This window comes from Pseudogymnoascus verrucosus (assembly GCF_001662655.1).
Source record: "Pseudogymnoascus verrucosus strain UAMH 10579 unplaced genomic scaffold scaffold_3, whole genome shotgun sequence".
Lineage (NCBI taxonomy): Eukaryota > Fungi > Ascomycota > Leotiomycetes > Thelebolales > Thelebolaceae > Pseudogymnoascus > Pseudogymnoascus verrucosus.
The window spans coordinates 421,134-439,106 of NW_017263654.1; the positions used below are offsets into that span (position 1 = coordinate 421,134).

A 17,973-nucleotide genomic window follows, 5' to 3' on the forward strand; every position below is an offset into this window, starting at 1 on the left:
GTAGATAGTGTGCAAATGAACTTCTTTGCTAATATCATTACTTATCTGTTGTGTGATTTATTAAATGTGTGCCTGGTGTGTGTCTAGGCGCTTAACAGAGGGGCTTATCTTGGCAAGTCTTGGAGCTTTTGGGGTCTGTGAAGATAGATGCAGCATATGGGAAGTTTTCGACAGAAATTTGCTTTATATGACATCTACGACAGTCGAATGGGTATCTTACTCTAACATCACCACCCTTCCCCTACTCCCTCCTCACCTTTCCCACCCCAAGCACAACCCAAAACCCCAACTCCCTCTTCACCTTCGCCCCCTCCCCTCCATCCTTCTCCTCCCCTCCCTCCGCCTCCCACTCCACCCTAACCCTAACTGGAATCTCCAGCGCCTCCTCCTCCTCCTCTTCATCGTCCCCAACCTCACTCCTCGCGTCCCGAAACCCCTCCTCAACCCCCGGCACAACCTCAACAACAACACCCACCGCGTTCCGAGCCCGCTCATACACCTTCCCCGCCTCTCCTTCTCCAGTTCCCGCTTTCGCCTCACCCCCACCGAGTGCTTCGTCTAACATATCCGCGTATGCCTCCCTACTCGCTCCGACCTCAAACTGCGGACACAGAAGCGTAACCCCATGCGCCACACGCCCCGGCGTCTTAGCCGCCGCAGCGAGAGTGACGCGCACGCGCTCGTACAGGGGATTCCGCACCGTCAACACAAACTGGTGCGTCGTCCCCGGCTGCAAAAGTTGCGTCGCGCCTGCCACAGCAGCGGGTGCGGAGGGGGTAGGAAGAGGCCTGATGGAAAAGGTAGGAATGTAAGATGCAGCCAGCATCTTCATCCTAAAGCGCGAGGTCTGCACTTTAGCTTCGGGGCGCACGACGATGTGTTTACACGTGCGACACCGCTTTGTGCGTTTCGTGCGGAGGAGGTAGGGCGAGGGGCGGAGTTCAGAGGTAGAGTGGATGTCGCATGTTGGAAAAGGCTGTGCGGCGCGCTGCTCGGTGGAGGGTGTACCTGCCCAGCCTTCTTTGCGGAGTTTGAGGATGGTGGCGGCTTCGGAGGCAGGGTCGGGGATGGGATGCAGGCCCTCTGAGGTGTTCAGGGCTTCGCGGATCTGGGTCATGCGTTTTTGTGGCGTGGGAGAGGAGTAGGAGGTGTAGAGGTTCATGATTCGGGAGAGCGCGTTGGGGGACGCGTAGCTGTAGTCGTTTGTGAATGCAGAGCGCTCCGCGGAGCCATGAGACGACATTTGGTTCTGGTAAAAGGCGCGGAGGTTGGCGAAGCGGGCTTCGGGTGTGGGATCTGTGTCTTCCTCCTCATCGACCTCGGATTCGGGAGTGTCGTGTTCGGCGACTTTGGAGAGTGTGGAGCGCCGCTCTCCCGGGCGGCGATCGGTGGCGTCTTTCCCGAGGGCGCGTTCTTTGGGGGGCGTGATGACTTGGCCGCCGTTGCGGATGCGGGAGAGTTGGCTGTAGATGCCGTTGGGTCGGTCGAATTGGATGCCGATTTCGGATGAGGACCAGGAGCAGGAGGCGCAGGAGAGGACCCAATGTGAGGAGTCGGCGCCGCCGAGGAGGGTGTTGGAGGCCGCTTGGCCGGTTAGAGATAGGGGCGCGATGCAGATTGGACATTGGAAGCAGGATCGTGTGCATCTATAAAGTTCAGGTGGTTAGATATAGGTTCAAACGGACGCGTGGGGGATGGAAGTGTGGGATATGGCAAACATACCTATTGCCCTCGCTCTTCACAGTACTGCTGGGCACCTCAAACAAGCAGTTCGGACAGAACCACGTCACTATCTCGTCAACTAGACATCTTTGGCATCGAATCTGCGCGCAAATCTCGCAGTAAAGCAGGTGATCGATGGGGTATAAGCTGTAGTTGGCGCGTGGATTGTGCGGGTCGAAGTCGTCGTCTTCCTCTGCCCTCTCCTCAGAGGAATCGACAAAGTCCTCATCGTCCTGGCGATCTTCCCTATCGCCATCATGATGCGTGTCTCTCGTACAGGGGCATTGAATGTACGTGTATGGTATCGCGGCCGCCATCGTTGGTGGTTATGTTGCGAGGTTGAGGGACGAGGCTGTGATTATTTTTAGGTGGGCTAGCGTTTGGGTACGGAACCTGGGGAAGCTTTGTCCGACGTCACAGCGATTTCAGGGGTAACTTTAGGCGACGAACAGGAGTGGTGTGGTAGTGCTGTACTATCACAAATCCTAATGTTATAGTACTGTTGTGTCAATAATGTTTAATCTGTCTCGGTCGTCCGGAGATGGACCCATGTCGTTATCCTCCAAGCTACGCCGTTTACACCCCAAGTAATATATAATCTGCAGCCATTTCTTCTTTTCCATAGTGCGTATCGCTATATTATAGTGATGCTTCTCGGAAGCTGTGCCACCGAGATTGAAACCACGATGGCTAAGAGATGATCTTCCCCGCATTATGCCTTTTAAGAATAAAGCAGGCCCATCGGCATCGGTGAGGCTCGCACCTGGCATAGGGACCTGACTACGCAGTGCTGAGACATCATGTGGATTTCCAAGTCGTGGGCTGTTTCATTGTGCTGCTTGAGTAGCTTCGTGTCAGCTACTATCCTACAAAATGGTCAAGTCCGAGTGACTGATTATCCTAACACTGTCACGGAGGCGAGCTCCCATAATTGGAGAACTTATCCTGCTAATGCAGCTGAATTAAGTTATAAGGGACGCTGGGACGATGATCATATCTCCTGGTGGTCGTAAGTTCACCCCCTCACCCTCAAGGTCTTAAAAGAGTAGGAGCCGTTACTAACATCTACTATAGTGTACCTGGTTTAAAATTCGGATTTACCGGAAAAGAGGTTGCAATTACCTTTGGGCCTCATACGTCGAACGGAGTGCTTGTTGCATATCGGATCAATGGCGAGGACTGGCAGTTCAGCAACATCACCACCAATGCCACCCATCTTCTCATTTCGCCAAGCACAGAGGGAGTCGACCTGACTTCCCCAATCAGCCCGTCTACGTTTGAGCTCCGCGTCACAAACTGGGCATATGGCGTGCAAGTCAAATCAGTCCACGTAGCGGCTGGCGCCTCCCTCATCAAGTTGAAAGACTACAACCGCAGGATCGAGGTTATCGGCGACTCGCTTTCCTCAGGCATGTACGGCACTTATGAAGGCCTGTCTTCCTACGCCTATGGTCTAGCTGCCGGCCTCGGCGACACGGAGTACTCGGTCACGGCTTACCCTGGAATCTGCGTCACGGACCAGGAGTGCTGGGGAAACCCTCGTGGACAGACATACCAATGGTATCGCACGTCAGATACCGGCGGACGAGCAACTAACATCTACGGAACCAACCCGCCGCTCTGGGACTTCTCGAAGCATCCAGCTGCGGACATCGTCGTGATCAATCTCGGCACAAATGATAACAACACCGCCAACAATGTCACCAATGAAGACTACTACAACAGCTATATCGAGCTTGTCGAGGGCGTGCACAACGTGTGGCCAAAAGCCCAGATTATCATAAGCGTAACCCAACCCCCCCCTCTCCCTCCCTAAAAACACTCCTCGGATCTCTTTGCTTACTTCTCCCACAACAGGCCCTCTGGAACGGCTTCGGCAAGTCCGGCAACACCTACATCCAAGGCCCCGCCTTTGTCACCGAGATCTGGGACGTATACAAGCACTTCAACAGCGCCTCATACCTCTCGAGCCAACACACCTGTCCGCCCCGCAACCCCCTAAAATGGTGGCTGCCGCCCTGTAAGCCGGGCCGCCCTAATGCGCCCTTCGTGCACTACTTCAACACGACTGGGATCCTGCAGCATAATGATATTGGGCCGCTGTGGCACCCGACGGATGTGGGGTATATTAAGGTTGCGAGTCATCTTATGCAGTATATTAATCTTAAGTTTGGGTGGGAGTTGAGGGCGACGGGGCCGGAGGTGTTTCATGATACGCTGTATTGGAATGACCAGGATAGCTATTAGAGGTATGACGGCGTATGGATACTATAAGTTGGACACTATAAGTTGAATATAAGTTAGATATTATAAACGCCCAAAGCCGTTTGTAGCACTCCACAGGGGTTTATCTGCACTTCACGATCCATGGCACTAGCAGATCAATCTCACACTAATATCATTTTCGTATACAAATCCGGGCTACTCCCTATCTCCCCGCCCCTCGCTAGCAAATCCCAACCCATCTAGGCACCAAAAACCTCCTCATAACCCGTCAACGTAAAACGGTAACGCACATCACTGTTGTGCAGCCTCGCCAGCGACGCCCTCAAGTTATCAGGGCTAATCTTAACCTCCTCAACCCAGCTCTCAATCTTCTTATCCGCAGCCAACTGCAACATGTTAAAGATTTCGAGGATAGTTACGCAAGACCAAGATGAAGGAGGAAGACATGCCCCGACTTGTGATAGACCTGTCAAAGGAAGAGTTCAAGTTAATCTAACCTCACCTCGCTTTCTTAGACAAATATCTTACATTGCGATCATACATCGACGGTTACACCCTCAGTCAAGCTGATTCGACACTGTGGGTTGCGCAGGCCTTACTGAAGAGGGCGAATTTTGTAAATGTGAATCGTTGGTTTGCATTCGTTAAGCAGTCGTATCCCGAACTCCAGGAAGAGTTCATCGCGAAGGATGACGCGGCAAAGGCGAAGAGGGCTGCTCAAAGTAGGGATACTGCTAGCTACAGTATCGCTCTCCAAGATGCTGAGATGGGAAAAGTTGTCACAAGATTTCCTCCCGAACCATCGTATGTCTCCTTATTTAATACCTGATACCTAGCACCTAGTTCCCAGGGCCATTTCTGACTTTACATAGTGGATACCTTCACATTGGCCATGCGAAGGCTGCCTTGCTAAATGATTACTTCGCTCACGACTGAGCCTGAAATTCTTGTTTCTCCTTCGTAGAGTTCGTATCATCGAATCGAAATAGGAGGGTACCTTTATATAGGATCTGGATCTTTTGGGCATCAAACCGGACAAGACGAGTTATACGAGCGATCACTTCCAGGCCCTGTACGAGTACTGTGTCCGAATGATCAAAGAAGACAACGCATACGCAGACGATACTGACCAGAATACCATGAGGGACGAGAGAATGACTGGCAAGGCGAGCGCACGGAGTAACAGGACCGTCGAGGAGAACATCGCCATTTTTGAAGGGATGATTACTGGAACACAGGTAGAGAATTGCATTCGCGCAAAGATATCTATAGACAATCCAAACAAGGCGACGCGGGATCCGGTCATTTACCGCTGCAATCATACACCTCATAACCGCACTGGTACTTTGTGGAAGGCATATCCAACCTACGATTTTGCTTGCCCTCTCGTCGACTCTCCCGAAGGCGTAACCCATGCACTCAGAACCACCGAGTTTGCCGACCGTAACCCACAATATCAGTGGTTTATAGATTGCTTCAACCTTCGTAGAGTGCATATATGGGATTTCGCTCGCTTGGACTTCAAGCGAACATTCTTGTCGAAGCGGAAGTTGACCAAGTTAGTAGATGCCGGTAGAGTGTCAGGGTGGGACGACCCTCGTATGCCGACGATTCGCGGTGTTCTGAGAAGAGGGATAACCATCGCAGCACTACGGGATTTTATTCTGAAGCAAGGTCCTAGTCGAAACGTCACTCTCATGGATTGGCCAATCTTCTGGAATATTAACAAGAAGGAAATCGACTCAATTGCTCCTCGACATACTGCTGTTGACCAACAAAAGACTGTCATAGCTACAATTATCAAACGAGGTCCGGAGAAAGCATATACGGAAGAGAGGCCAAGACACAACAAGAACTCTACTTTAGGGACGAAGAAAGTTGCCTACAGCCGCCAACTAATTCTTGATCAGGAGGACGCCAAGCTATTCAAGCAGGACGAGGAGATCACTCTCATGGCTTGGGGTAACGCAATCGTTCGGAAGATCAATCGCTTCTCACTGGACTATCGTTCCCCCGTTATAGACATCGAGCTCGAACTTCACCTCAAAGGTGATGTCAAGAAGACTGAGAAAAAGATCACATGGCTCTCAACTGAGGGTCAAAGTCTCATCCCAGCGGAGTTGGTGGATTTCGATTATCTACTGACAAAGGACAAGCTAGACGAAGATGATAACTGGGAAGATTTCTTAACCGAGGAGACCGAGTTTTGGACTGCCGCCTTTTGTGATGCTAACTTGGCCACTTGCAGGATGGGTGACATCATCCAGCTTGAGCGGAAGGGCTATTTCAGAGTTGACGCGCCGTACAAGGATGGCAAGGCGGCAGTGCTATTCAACATTCCCATCGGAAAGACTGGGTATTTGACTAGCTGTCTACGTTTATCACATGGTTAAATGGCAATTTATCTGGCCTCGAACTACATCTGCGCCAACAGCGATAGACCGGTCCTCGTATCGAACATTACCTGCTCTGGCCTGTTCAGTGTTAGTTATAACCTAGGCTTCCGTCTTTGCATGGTCGTTCCTTCTCTCTAGAGCCGGTCGTTCTTTCTTTACTCGGTTGTTCCTTTCCTTATTGAAATATTCGTTCTTTCTTTATATAATGGGGTTACTAGGTCGTGCCTTCCATTTTTAATACTTTTATCTAGCCAGTCTTTCCTTCAATAGTTAGTCGTTCTTTCCCCGCCTTTCCCCCTAGTGGCTAGTCGTTCCTTCTATCTTTAGACGTTTATTGCCTTACCATCTAATGTACCTGCCTCGCACCCTTGCCGTATTAAGTTACTATCCTTGCGGTTGTAATCCAGCCCGAAACACTCGTTAAAAGTGAGGATGTTGAGAAACAAGCCGGTCCGCATACAGTGGGAGCTCTGCAGGGGGAATACGGTGCGAATGGATGCCTAATGCTCTGTAGTGAGATAAACTAGTCAGATATTTTGTCTTTTAAGGAGCGAAAGGAGAGGAGGACCAACACTGAGACTATACGCTACCCTATGCCGGTACAGCGTTTCTGAGCTGCACAGCGCAGCTGACAATAGCATATAGAAGTGCAATTTTATGTATAAAATGCAGCACATCAATGTCAAATTATGGCTATCTTGAAGAGTATAATCACTCTGAGAATTTCGCGCACGATCTCGCTTTATATCCCATTTCCATTACCTAGCATGCCCCAAACATGCGAGGACATTGAAAATTAAACAAAACCCCTCATTCAATCTATCATCGTACAATGTAAAATATGCGACTAATTAATTATATACCTACAACCGAAAAGTTTGACCGAGCTTAAAATCAAAACACGCAGAATAAACAGTTAATCCGGCTATGATGTACCGTCGGCAGATTCGGATAAGGTCCCGATTTTCAGTAGAAAGTTAGCATGCGGATCCAGACAAGGTGGATTAGATCCTAGAGCGACTAAGCTAATAACTTCAGGCAGTGCAAGTGGATGGACTGGAGCAACTACATGCGTTTCTGGGTTGTGTTGCAACTTCTCCAATGATTGGTATTCTCACTGTCGTCCATCCACCTGACGCGGAAGTGGAGGCAATCTAATTAATTTAACTTCCTGTTACAGTCAATGCATATTGCTTTAGCCGGTGGGGAAGGCTAAATTGTCAAATCTCGGTTTTTAAACCACAACGGCAATCTATTACTTTCTACTTTAAATGCGCTGTGCGTAGTATCCTTCGTTTGTCACCACCGTTTAAATGCGGGGTGGAGGCCCGGCTTGGCTCTTGAGATCTGAGCCCCGCATTAAACTACAGGATCATCTTAGCCTGTTGTTCCTGCTTTCTCTAATCGGCTCTCCGATTCTCCAATAGGTTGGATTAATTAAGGTAGCTTCCGAAACCCCCCTTTCCTAGTCGTGATAAGGTTAACTTGGCGTCAGCAGGTATACATGGCCACTTTGTTCCAGCTCTTCATACGATAACCCATAGCTGATGCATACATTTTCTGTAGCCAATGTGATTATACGCCCATTTTTTCACCCCAATGTTTCATTATGAGTAGCTCGGGCGAAGGGGAAGGGCACCATCGTGCCATAGTTCAATATTATTGGGGCCTGCTCACGCAGAAGAGTATTAAGTATAAGTGATGACTTACCCTCCCTTTTCATAGATATTTTTTCTGCAGTGCAGTAATTGTCATCCATACTGAAAGTGCGACATAATTATTAGCAAAAATGCGCTTCCTTTCAGCAGTAGCGGCATCATTTGCCTTGGGGGGAGTTGCCAATGCTCTCACTTCCTCTCTACAACAAGTCACTGGCTTCACCTCGACTCCCACGGGAGCTAAGATGTATATCTACGTTCCGACGACAAAGAAAACATTGGCACCAATCGTCGTAGCTATTCACTACTGTCAGGGAACAGCACAGGCATACTTCTCTGGATCCCAGTATGCCAACTATGCTGATACCTATGGCTACATTGTTATATACCCCAATTCGCCTTCTAGTGGCGGCTGCTGGGATGTAGCTTCAACTGCATCTCTTACCCACAACGGCGGCGGCGACAGCCAGACGATCGTAAATATGGTTAATTACGCCGTGAGCCATTATGGTGGTGATGCAAGCCGAGTTTATGTCACTGGAAGTAGTTCAGGCGCAATGATGACCAATGTTCTCGCTGGTGCATACCCCGATGTCTTCAAAGCCGGCAGCGCATACTCTGGAGTCCCAGACGGATGTTTCTACGTCGCAGGATCGACTGCAAATATGGCGACTCCGGGTTGGAACAACCAATGTGCAAATGGACAGCTAGTGAAGACTGCCCAACAGTGGGGAGATCAAGTACGAGGCTATTACCCTGGATATACGGGTCCAAGGCCCAAGATGTTACTGTATGTGTATCCTGGGTTTAAGCATATAATATTCAAGCTCAAATACTGACGGACACTTCACAGCTGGCACGGAACTGCTGACTCCATTCTACTCTATCCCAACCTTGCTGAAGAGCTTAAGGAATGGTCAAATGTTCTTGGCGTCTCCCAAACGCAAAGTATTGCCAACAATCCGCAATCAGGATATACCAAGTTGGTATACGGCGATGGCTCAACTCTTGTCGGCTACTCTGCCCAAGGCGTGGGACACACTGTTCCCATCCACGAGACTGTTGACTTGGCTTGGTTCTGCATTTCTACTACCTGCGCCGATACCCCTCCGCCTGTAAGCTCGACGGGTTCAACTGGCCCGACAAGTGTAGCCACAACTAGCCCACCAGCTGCTACGACAAGCTCGACCCCACCATCGGGAGGAACTATAGCTCATTGGGGGCAATGGTAAATTCATTGATTTCTATTGCGGAGTTAAGTGCTAACATATAACAGCGCTGGAATTGGATGGACAGGCTCGGGAACTTGTGAAGCAGGGACAACTTGCAAATACTCGAACGACTGGTATTCTCAGGTATGTCGCAACTTTTTTCAAGTACTTACGAATACAAGCTGACAAAATCCCAGTGCTTGTAAGAAGAGCCTTTGACAAGATGTTAAATATCACGGTGCATAATGCGGACTTGAGTGTTGTCTATACGGAGCGTAACCTGGCTTGCACCCTGATTATGACATATTTGCAGAAAGTCGAGCAAGACCCAAATGATTCGTTCGTTGGTATGCTGCGAAATGGATAAGCAGTTCAGGATAATGGCCAAATCTTCTTCGGGGTCTATCAATCGCCAACACCTCGTAGACATTGTTTCCCTTCACTACTGTTAAGCAGTTCAATTATAAATAGGCGACATTTAAAATCTATCTAACCTTTGATCTATTCTCGTTCTTTGAGCTTCCGGCGACAGAATAGTTTTCCATAGGCCATCTGAGATATGCCTGCCTTGGATGCTGTTTGTTCCTGAAATGGAGTCACTAAAAACGTTGTTGCAACAACTCCCGTGCCCATAAGGATATCGACGTCACAGAAAGGGATGGGATAGGGACTGGGATAGGGACAGGAAGGGATATGGATGGATTGGTGGGTGATACGGGGGAGTATTTTTTATTATCTTGTAGGATTTCCAAATGGTTCCTTCTCATCGTGGATTGAGAGTATCAAGCCATTGAATTATAAGCATGTGTATGGTAGAGTGGACGGGATGCCCAATTCTCTTGAGTCTATGGACGTATGTGATTGCTCTTTGAGTATGGCACAATATAAGGGGTAAAGAGGCTCTCGAATTGAGAATTGTATTTTGCCATCTGGATATTCTCTACTTTGCATGTCTCTCTCCGGCATTGAGTCCGAAAGATTCAGTTCTGAGCGCATCATCCGGCTCCCTCGACCTCTTACTCAATATAACATACGCCTCTCGCTCTTTCTCACATCGACAGACCAATCGTGCCTTCCATACTTTAGCAGGCTAGTCGTTCCTTCCGCTCTCACGAGTAGCTAGTCTAGTCGCTCGTTTACCCCTTCATCGCGCCTTCCTTCGCCCTCAATTTTTGTAACCTAGCTGCTGAGCGTGAAAACCAGCGGGACAGGAAGAGCTTATCAAAAGTTATCGCACTAGACCTTCATCATCCATCAACATGGCAGGCCCAACAAAGTCTCGCTACGCGGGCGACGTAGACAACCAGCTATATATGCATAGCATTAACGTGAAAAGGAAAAAAAGGTACGCAACAGCCGATGAGGCTGCGTAACAACCACAACTATCCAACCAACTAGCAAAGAGGTGGAAGCATAGCCCAGTATTGTAGAACATGATTTCATTCGGTGGAGCTCTATCAAGGCGTACCTACCAAAAACCATCCCGTCGCCATAGCCCTGCCATGTCATGAATCCCCACCCCTATATCTAGCGCCGAAACTCCACAAAAAGCACCACCAACCCCTCACTCATCATCCGCCGGCATCTCATCATCAATGTACCGTATCAGCGATATCCGCATCTCCGTCGTATCATTCCCCTTCAGCACGTCGCTTATAAAATGAGCCTCGACCTGCATCTGTACCATCTCCAGAGCGCCCCTCAGTACCCCGCAGAAGATATTCGAGAACCAGAGCTCCTCCTGCGCGCGCCCGTCGTCGGGTAACTCCACAAAGTCCGCCAGCGGATTCTCCTCGAAGATCAGCGAGAATTGCTTGCTGTCTGTCGTCCAGTTTGTCACTGTCGGTGTGATATTGAGGAAGATCTTGAAGCCGACCTGGAGGGGTGTGAGTAGGTGTCCAAAATCATGTAGGGGTCCGGCAAGTGGGGGTAGTGGTGGTGCACCTTTGAGATCATGTCGGCTGTCTCTTTGAAGTTCGAACACCTGCGCATCGAATTCGATTTTGCTAGGTAGTCCTCGATAAGGCGCAGTCCAATGTTGTAGCCCATCTTGTCTAGTTGCTTGTTCACTTCGACGTAGTCCCCCTCATAGTCGCGGCATAGCTGCGCAACAATTGTGCCGTATGTGAGGGTAACAAGCTCGGCATTGACTTTATCTATACGGCTCCTGTATTGAATCAGTATATAGAATCGCATACGGTATGTGAAGCTCGGCGGTAATGGGCCGTTGCTTTCACAGTTCAAGGAGTTGAAGACTCACTTCCACACCCTACTCGAGGATTAGCATCGTATATTCGGGTCAACTGTAGGATTGCATGATTGCTTACTCTTCGCCAACTCTTGCAGCTTTGTTGGACGCCATCGTTGGTGCAAGTACCTCGTGCGTACGTCAAAGGGTTATATCAAAGATTGAGACGTTGTCAGTAGCGTGGGCAACTACTGTAGCTGTCCGCCTCGTTGGCGCGGCTGAAGCCCCATCAAAGCAACCCGGCTACTAAAGTTACTAGCGCGAATCTGGGACTTTCGTGGGTTCTCAAAATTGTTGCGCCTCACGCAAGGTAGCCAATACTCCAGAACAAACGACCCTCACGCAACAACTTTCTCCAACTCCTCCAAACTCCCGCGACTTCTCAATCTTCTGCACTGAAAACATGTCGGCCGAAAAGCGCCCAGCAGAGGATTTCGGGTCCAACCAACTCGTGGTGAAGAGGACTAATAGGCGGGACTCGACACAACTCGCAATCAAGAACAACGCTGGCAATGGCGCGCTCATCCAAGCACAACCACGTACGAGCGGGCTACAAGCTCCCGTGATGGAGCTGACGGGGCATTCTGGGGAAGTGTTCGCGGCCAAGTTCAACCCTGAGGGCAATTACATAGCATCTGGGTCCATGGACCGGTCAATAAGTACGTATACAACCCCAAACTTCATGCGCATCTAGCTGACGACACACAAAGTGTTATGGCGAACCTACGGAGACTGCGAAAACTACGGTATACTTAACGGACACAAGGGCGCTGTCCTAGACTTGCATTGGTCGCGCGACTCGCGGGTGCTGTTCTCTGCGTCGGCAGATATGCACCTGGCCTCGTGGGACCTTGAAACGGGGATGAGGATACGAAGACACGTAGGACACGAGGAGATTATCAATTGCATGGATGTGAGCCGGCGCGGCGAGGAGCTCCTCATCAGTGGTAGCGACGACGGGTGTATTGGGATCTGGGATCCGCGTACGAAGTCCGCCGTCGACTTCATCGAGACGGACTTCCCCATCACGGCTGTGGCGCTGTCGGAGGCGGGCAACGAGCTGTACAGCGGCGGCATCGATAACGATATCAAGGTGTGGGATACGAGGAAGAAGGCGGTGGTGTACTCGATGCTGGGGCATAATGATACTATTACGTCGCTGCGAGTGAGCCCGGATTCGCAGACGCTGCTGTCGAATTCTATGGACTCCACGGTCAGGACCTGGGATATTCGCCCGTTTGCGCCAGCGGATAGGAACGTCAAGACGTTTGATGGCGCGAATGTAGGAATTGAGAAGAACCTCATACGGGCGAGCTGGGACAAGGATGGCAAGAAGATTGCGGCTGGCGCGGGCGACGGCACAGCTGTGGTCTGGTCGAATGATACTGGGAAGCTGCTGTATAAGTTGCCAGGCCACAAGGGAACGGTGAATTGCGTAGAGTTCTCTCCGGGACCTGAACCAATCAGTAAGTTTACCCTCCTCCAAACATGTGAATAGACAGGGACAAGCCCGTCGTGCCCTTGTTTCTACAAACATTTGCTGACTGACTCGTTCTGTAGTTCTCACGGGTTCATCTGATCGCAACCTCCTCCTCGGCGAACTGAAGTGATAACCGGTTGACGCGACGACGTATAATGGATGAGAAGGAGCCCACGCTCCAAGGTGCAAGGGTTGCAACGCGGGGAATTACAGATCCCAGAAGATTACGAATAGTTGTGTACGATGATAAGAGTAATCTGCTCGCCGGGAGCTTCGATATCTTGTACTGTATATTGGCAAGCATATATCGAGCCCGTGAGGACATGTGGGAGCGTCACGGTTACATACCGAGGCTATAGATCAGGGGAGTGATATGGAATCACCTTACCCTCGATTACCTGGGTACATTGTAACTGGGGAATTGTCCAGACCTAGATGCGGCCTTTCCATCTTACATACCACAGGGAAGTTCAAGACGGAGGAGAGTCTCTTTCTGGACAGCGCAAATTTTATGATGCCGTAGCGCGGGAAAATGAGAAGAGGCGGCACAAAAGTGACTTGCTTACGACACATAATACACATTACCATCCCTGAAGATAACAAGAGTATTATACACGAATTGGCAATCCCAATCTCTGGCAATAAACTTTTTGATTTATTCTGACATATACCGCGCATGTGAAATCACAAATATATTGTTCCCCCCTGTTCCTCGTATCAAACCATCCCCGACAACCAAACGCGCGCGAACCCCTACACGGGTTTTGAAGCGAGCATGCTGAAACAACCACAACCCGCCTCCATCACCACAACTGGCTCCCCCGTAATCAACCCCCAAACACCCGCAGTCCCAGCCTGCCCTACGTGTCGCAAAGCAATGGCCGATCCAGACGCTTTGCCCACAGAATATGATGTTTGGACCTATGTGCAATCCGTGCTGCGCTGATCGAGGAGGCATGTCGACGGTTCCTGGAACCCTCTTTCCCCCCTCATGCCCATCCAGCCGCAGTTGGAGGGACCTGCTTTTACTTAGCCGGTTTGTTGACCTGGTATTTCCACACACTCTCCCTCTCCGTCTCCTGCCATCTTATGTCCATTGAGCTTGCTCTGCTTTCCTAGTTGTTGTTTCGTGTTGGGAGGTGTTCGTCGTTCTGTTGGCGGTTGATTCACTCGCTCCCTCTCCATCCTCCCTTCAGTCTGTCTTTTTCTTTTTTTGTTCGTGTCGCTGCCCACTCCTGCGTGTTGATCACTGCGACAAAGTGCGTCTGTTGAGCTGGGACTAGCGATCTGGGGAAGTACGAACAGAGTCGGACAGGATTCCGCTCACCATCCACTCGTTATCCTGGCCTGGTTGCCAGTCGACCGACCTTTCCGCGAAGCACTGGACGAGTCGACCTCGTACAACCAAACGACGCGCAGGCCGATTTGCTGACAGGCTGGATCCTTATGAGATAAACACGCTACTTGACAAAAGCGGACGCGGTTGTGGCCTCGCAACACTACACTTATATCTCGACAAGTCCAAGCTCCTCAACCAAGCTCTCGAAATTATCCACCGAGGCCTTCGTCAAGCTCCGTGCTCAGTCCCTCCGGCCCATCACCTAACATAATCACAATGTCTGCTCCTGATAACTCAAACCGCCGAGAACCCCGCCGTGGTTCTCGCCGGCCAACACACATCACGACACTCCGCCAGGGCATCCATCAACTCTTCAATGGTCAATCCGAGGTCGGGGCCACACGAGCGCCTCGTCCGCGCCCTCGCCCGCGAGTGCCCGAAAGCCCCAAAACCCCCCGTCTAATGCTCGACACCTTCTCCCCGTCCCAATTTGATCTCCCCCATATTCGCAGCAATTCGACAACATCCCCATCGAGGTCGCCCACATACGTCTCCCCCACAATAGCGTCTATCTCGTCTTCGCCCGTCGAGCATTCACCCGCCAACTACCGCCCCTTAACTCCGGACACCTTCCACGCACTCCAGCCGAGCACATCTATACAGCCACCCCCGCCAACGAGACAGAATACCGCAGAGCGGATGCGCCAATTCAGCGGCGCGGATCGAGAGGAGCTAGTCCTTGTAGAAGCAATTTCACGGCGCGACCCCCGTCAGAAGAAGAAGAAGACCAGGAGGCAGAGGAAGCCAAGAGCTCCCACACAATATAGAGCGTCGTGTTTTTCAGGGATCACGAGCCCTATTCTGCGCCGGAAGGCGACGCACTGTACAATATCGGGCATGTTCCTCATAACCATACTCTCACTCTGTAAGTCCACTTCATACACCCCCCACGACCCAAAAACCCTCAAGCTAACCCCTTAAGACCTCGGCCTCGCGCTATCAACCCATTACATCTCGCAAGAATTCCACGTCCTCCTCATCCTCATCATCCTCGGCCTCACAATATTCTTCATCCACTCCTTTGTCCTCCTCGTCCTCCTCCTTTTGAAGCCCCGCCCCACAGACGGCTTCATTCCCGATATGGAAAGCATGCACTTCTCACCCCTCGGCTACGCTACCCCCGCCGTGCCCATCCGCGTCACCCTCGGCCGCGACGAGGAGGCGCTCATCGATTCCCGCACCACCCCTAGCGACGCCAACGCCAGCGCCAACGCGAAAGCCGTAGCGCCTCCGCCGCCGGCATACGGGTTGTGGAGAGAGAGCGTGCGTGTGGACCCCGATCGCCTATTCTGGGCGCGCAATGCGGCGGCGCCAAGGCGGGAGAGCCATGAGCAAATACCGGAGGATGGGGAGGCGCCGAGGAGGCCGCCGAGTTATATGAGTGATGATGGGGTGGAATATGTGGTTGAGGCGGCGGGGAGGAGTATCGCGCCTACGACGGATGTGCCGCTTCCTGTGCATCCGAGTGAGAGAGGGAGGGTGGGGGCGCCGTTTGGGGGAGGGGCGGTGGTGAGGATGTGTGCGTAGAGCGGACGAGGGTACAGGGAGGGCGTAATGGCACATTCATGAATTGACTTGTGGAAAATGGTAATGGAGTTATTGAAAGATGGGAGATGCGATGGGGGTGGTGGGACTGTAACAAAATGTATTCTTGTTAGAGTACTGATATTCAATAATGCCGAGTTGATGGTTGTGCCCCGTAGTAGTCAAACATACGCTCGATCGGTTGTGGCGGCGGTATGCAGAATAACTTTATTGGGCAACTCCAAGAAGTTAGAATCGTTCTCATACTCATGTGAATGGAATCATACAATGGCCATAACGCGAACTCTCTCTTGCCCGTGAATTCCTCATAGAGTGAGGTGATCATAAAGTATATATAAATAAGCATCGCAATAGTACAATGTATCAATAGAACGTTAAGGAATAGCAATCCGAGGAGTTCCAGATAAGCTATCGCCTTCCATCTCCAGCCGGCCAGGACATCCTCAAGGTGGTGGAAGGCGCCGACATTATCTCCTTCGGTCGGCCGGAGACGTCGGAAGCAAGACTTGGTGGTTATGTTTCTCAAAATGCCATCCATGGCGTTCTTGTGGGTCTTGGATGTGTTTGTGATGGGCGGGGAGACAGGTGTTGGTATTTGGTATTTGGTATTATAATGGTGAAGGTATTACAGAGATGAAGATATTCCCAGATCAGACGACCACTCATCAATCGAACATGTTAGTTAACTCGCGCCTTCCAAAACTCTTACGAGGGACCTTAACGGCTGATAATCGGTATGTGGACTTGAAGCTAATGAATGGAATTTATACCCTCTGCTTAAGCTCTTAATAAAACAGCTCGTTGAAAGCTTACAATGTGATCAGTATAATCCTAAGTGATTAAGAGCCTTTATTTATATACAACAGTTGCTGTGAATACTTAAATGCCATGGAAGGCTTGCGGGCTCTACTTTGCCTCTGGGCAACAATATTGAGTCCTTTTCTCAGACTTGCGGGCGGTGAACTCTCAACATCGTACGATTGTTGTCTTCTACGGCCCATTGAAACATGTTTCAAGAGCTGGATCAGTCTCACCGAGCCGTCACCCAAAGAAGGCATGGAATCCACAAAAGCCGCTGGGCATCTCAGCATTGATTCAACGACCTACTATACTATCACACTACCACCGCGAAGGTCTATCTACACCATTCTCCCGTTCACAGCCCACTGTCCAATCCTTCCATCCTCTGCCCGTCCAATGTTTCCCTTTCCACCTCACCACATACCATGGCCGCCTCCATATGGTTTCTCCCCTGCCCCTCCTCCCCTTACTCTCCGGAGATCAGTTCAGTTCCAAACCACTGGATCAAATTGTGCCAATATCGTCAAAAGGTATCTACCAGGTTCCCGGGTTTTGTTGCAAAGTCGTAAAGAAGGAAATGAATAACGGTAACGAAAAACGAGAAAAAGTGCGCAAAGCAAAAACGTAATAGAGCTTTTTGGGCGACGACAATTTTTTCCTTTCTAAGTCGAAGCCACACCCATGATCAGACCAGGCGCCGGTGAATAAAGACGTTTCCGCGACATGCAAAGCCAAGAATGTATTTCGTGATGAGGATGCCAATACCGAATTGCGTATTAAAATGGAGCAGCGAGTGTTGGTTACGTATTTATGTCCAAATAGAAGTAAAAAAGGCCGATGTTAAAATAGTCAAGTCGTTATGTCAGGTCATCGGAACCATTCGTGAAGCGGTGTTCATTGTATCTAGGCGATTGGCGCAATTCCGGCGACAATTTGGTTGCCATCAACATCCAATCCCATTGGGACTCTCTGGGACTGCGGGCAGTCGCGAGAGATGTGGCCAGCCTCGCCACACTGGTAACAGGTCTTGCCTGCAGTGTTGAGAGGTCCGCCATTTGGTGCAGTGCAGTCACGGCTGATGTGGCCGAACTTGCCGCACGCGAAGCACTTCAGTGCCTGAGCCTTGCAGTCTCGGGCAAAGTGGTTGCGCTCACCGCACTTGTGGCAGGTGGTTGGGCGAGGGCCCTGGAAAGCTCCTCCGCGTGGGGCGAATCCACCCTGGAATCCGCCGCGAGGAGCGAATCCACCACGGCCAACGCCAGGACCCATTCCAGGAGCCATGCCACC

General features: G+C 50.7%; 8 protein-coding genes across 8 annotated transcripts; 6 read left to right on the forward strand and 2 right to left on the reverse strand.

Moving 5' to 3' along the window:
- Positions 1-241: 241 nt before the first annotated feature.
- VE01_01152 (uncharacterized protein) lies at positions 242-2,163 on the reverse strand (the record flags this gene model as incomplete). The annotated part of the gene is made up of 2 exons (XM_018270678.2): positions 1,723-2,163; positions 242-1,646 (listed from the first exon to the last, which is right to left on the reverse strand). The coding sequence occupies exons 1-2, from the start codon at positions 2,037-2,039 to the stop codon at positions 242-244; spliced, it is 1,722 nt and encodes a 573-aa protein (XP_018134511.1). The 5' UTR covers positions 2,040-2,163.
- VE01_01153 (uncharacterized protein) lies at positions 2,152-4,003 on the forward strand. The gene is made up of 3 exons (XM_018270679.2): positions 2,152-2,731; positions 2,797-3,508; positions 3,580-4,003. The coding sequence occupies exons 1-3, from the start codon at positions 2,523-2,525 to the stop codon at positions 3,967-3,969; spliced, it is 1,311 nt and encodes a 436-aa protein (XP_018134512.1). The 5' UTR covers positions 2,152-2,522; the 3' UTR covers positions 3,970-4,003.
- Positions 4,004-4,341: 338 nt separating this feature from the next.
- On the forward strand, positions 4,342-4,884 carry VE01_01154 (uncharacterized protein; the record flags this gene model as incomplete). The annotated part of the gene is made up of 3 exons (XM_018270680.1): positions 4,342-4,405; positions 4,464-4,752; positions 4,821-4,884. 3 exons carry the CDS (start codon positions 4,342-4,344, stop codon positions 4,882-4,884), a joined length of 417 nt encoding a protein of 138 aa, XP_018134505.1.
- A 155-nt stretch (positions 4,885-5,039) lies between these two features.
- On the forward strand, positions 5,040-6,555 carry VE01_01155 (uncharacterized protein; the record flags this gene model as incomplete). The annotated part of the gene is made up of 1 exon (XM_018270681.2): positions 5,040-6,555. The coding sequence occupies one exon, from the start codon at positions 5,040-5,042 to the stop codon at positions 6,339-6,341; it is 1,302 nt and encodes a 433-aa protein (XP_018134506.1). The 3' UTR covers positions 6,342-6,555.
- A 1,494-nt stretch (positions 6,556-8,049) lies between these two features.
- On the forward strand, positions 8,050-9,685 carry VE01_01156 (uncharacterized protein). Its single transcript, XM_018270682.2, has 4 exons — positions 8,050-8,792; positions 8,856-9,230; positions 9,279-9,357; positions 9,411-9,685. The coding sequence occupies exons 1-4, from the start codon at positions 8,134-8,136 to the stop codon at positions 9,417-9,419; spliced, it is 1,122 nt and encodes a 373-aa protein (XP_018134507.1). The 5' UTR covers positions 8,050-8,133; the 3' UTR covers positions 9,420-9,685.
- An 873-nt stretch (positions 9,686-10,558) lies between these two features.
- On the reverse strand, positions 10,559-11,636 carry BET3 (transport protein particle 22 kDa subunit). The gene is made up of 4 exons (XM_018270683.2): positions 11,541-11,636; positions 11,474-11,482; positions 11,158-11,380; positions 10,559-11,089 (listed from the first exon to the last, which is right to left on the reverse strand). The coding sequence occupies exons 1-4, from the start codon at positions 11,573-11,575 to the stop codon at positions 10,778-10,780; spliced, it is 579 nt and encodes a 192-aa protein (XP_018134508.1). The 5' UTR covers positions 11,576-11,636; the 3' UTR covers positions 10,559-10,777.
- Positions 11,637-11,765: 129 nt separating this feature from the next.
- VE01_01158 (uncharacterized protein) lies at positions 11,766-13,599 on the forward strand. Its single transcript, XM_018270684.2, has 3 exons — positions 11,766-12,120; positions 12,172-12,927; positions 13,022-13,599. The coding sequence occupies exons 1-3, from the start codon at positions 11,865-11,867 to the stop codon at positions 13,069-13,071; spliced, it is 1,062 nt and encodes a 353-aa protein (XP_018134513.1). The 5' UTR covers positions 11,766-11,864; the 3' UTR covers positions 13,072-13,599.
- A 143-nt stretch (positions 13,600-13,742) lies between these two features.
- VE01_01159 (uncharacterized protein) lies at positions 13,743-16,065 on the forward strand. The gene is made up of 2 exons (XM_018270685.2): positions 13,743-15,205; positions 15,263-16,065. The coding sequence occupies exons 1-2, from the start codon at positions 14,557-14,559 to the stop codon at positions 15,865-15,867; spliced, it is 1,254 nt and encodes a 417-aa protein (XP_018134514.1). The 5' UTR covers positions 13,743-14,556; the 3' UTR covers positions 15,868-16,065.
- The last annotated feature ends 1,908 nt before the right edge of the window (positions 16,066-17,973 follow it).

What these genes read in the sequence shown, in the direction of transcription:
- VE01_01156 (XM_018270682.2), top strand. Translation starts at nt 8,134, where the DNA reads ATGCGCTTCCTTTCAGCAGTAGCGGCATCATTTGCCTTGGGGGGAGTT. An exon ending in CCAAGGCCCAAGATGTTACT is followed by an intron (nt 8,793 to 8,855) that starts GTATGTGTATCC and finishes GACACTTCACAG; the next exon opens with CTGGCACGGAACTGCTGACT. An exon ending in ATAGCTCATTGGGGGCAATG is followed by an intron (nt 9,231 to 9,278) that starts GTAAATTCATTG and finishes AACATATAACAG; the next exon opens with CGCTGGAATTGGATGGACAG.
- BET3 (XM_018270683.2), bottom strand. Translation starts at nt 11,575, where the DNA reads ATGGCGTCCAACAAAGCTGCAAGAGTTGGCGAAGA. An exon ending in CAGCCGACATGATCTCAAAG is followed by an intron (nt 11,090 to 11,157) that starts GTGCACCACCAC and finishes ACACCCCTCCAG; the next exon opens with GTCGGCTTCAAGATCTTCCT.
- VE01_01153 (XM_018270679.2), top strand. Translation starts at nt 2,523, where the DNA reads ATGTGGATTTCCAAGTCGTGGGCTGTTTCATTGTGCTGCTTGAGTAGC. An exon ending in GATCATATCTCCTGGTGGTC is followed by an intron (nt 2,732 to 2,796) that starts GTAAGTTCACCC and finishes CATCTACTATAG; the next exon opens with TGTACCTGGTTTAAAATTCG. An exon ending in AAGCCCAGATTATCATAAGC is followed by an intron (nt 3,509 to 3,579) that starts GTAACCCAACCC and finishes CTCCCACAACAG; the next exon opens with GCCCTCTGGAACGGCTTCGG.
- VE01_01158 (XM_018270684.2), top strand. Translation starts at nt 11,865, where the DNA reads ATGTCGGCCGAAAAGCGCCCAGCAGAGGATTTCGGGTCCAACCAACTC. An exon ending in GTCCATGGACCGGTCAATAA is followed by an intron (nt 12,121 to 12,171) that starts GTACGTATACAA and finishes CGACACACAAAG; the next exon opens with TGTTATGGCGAACCTACGGA. An exon ending in TCCGGGACCTGAACCAATCA is followed by an intron (nt 12,928 to 13,021) that starts GTAAGTTTACCC and finishes CTCGTTCTGTAG; the next exon opens with TTCTCACGGGTTCATCTGAT.
- VE01_01159 (XM_018270685.2), top strand. Translation starts at nt 14,557, where the DNA reads ATGTCTGCTCCTGATAACTCAAACCGCCGAGAACCCCGCCGTGGTTCT. An exon ending in CATAACCATACTCTCACTCT is followed by an intron (nt 15,206 to 15,262) that starts GTAAGTCCACTT and finishes TAACCCCTTAAG; the next exon opens with ACCTCGGCCTCGCGCTATCA.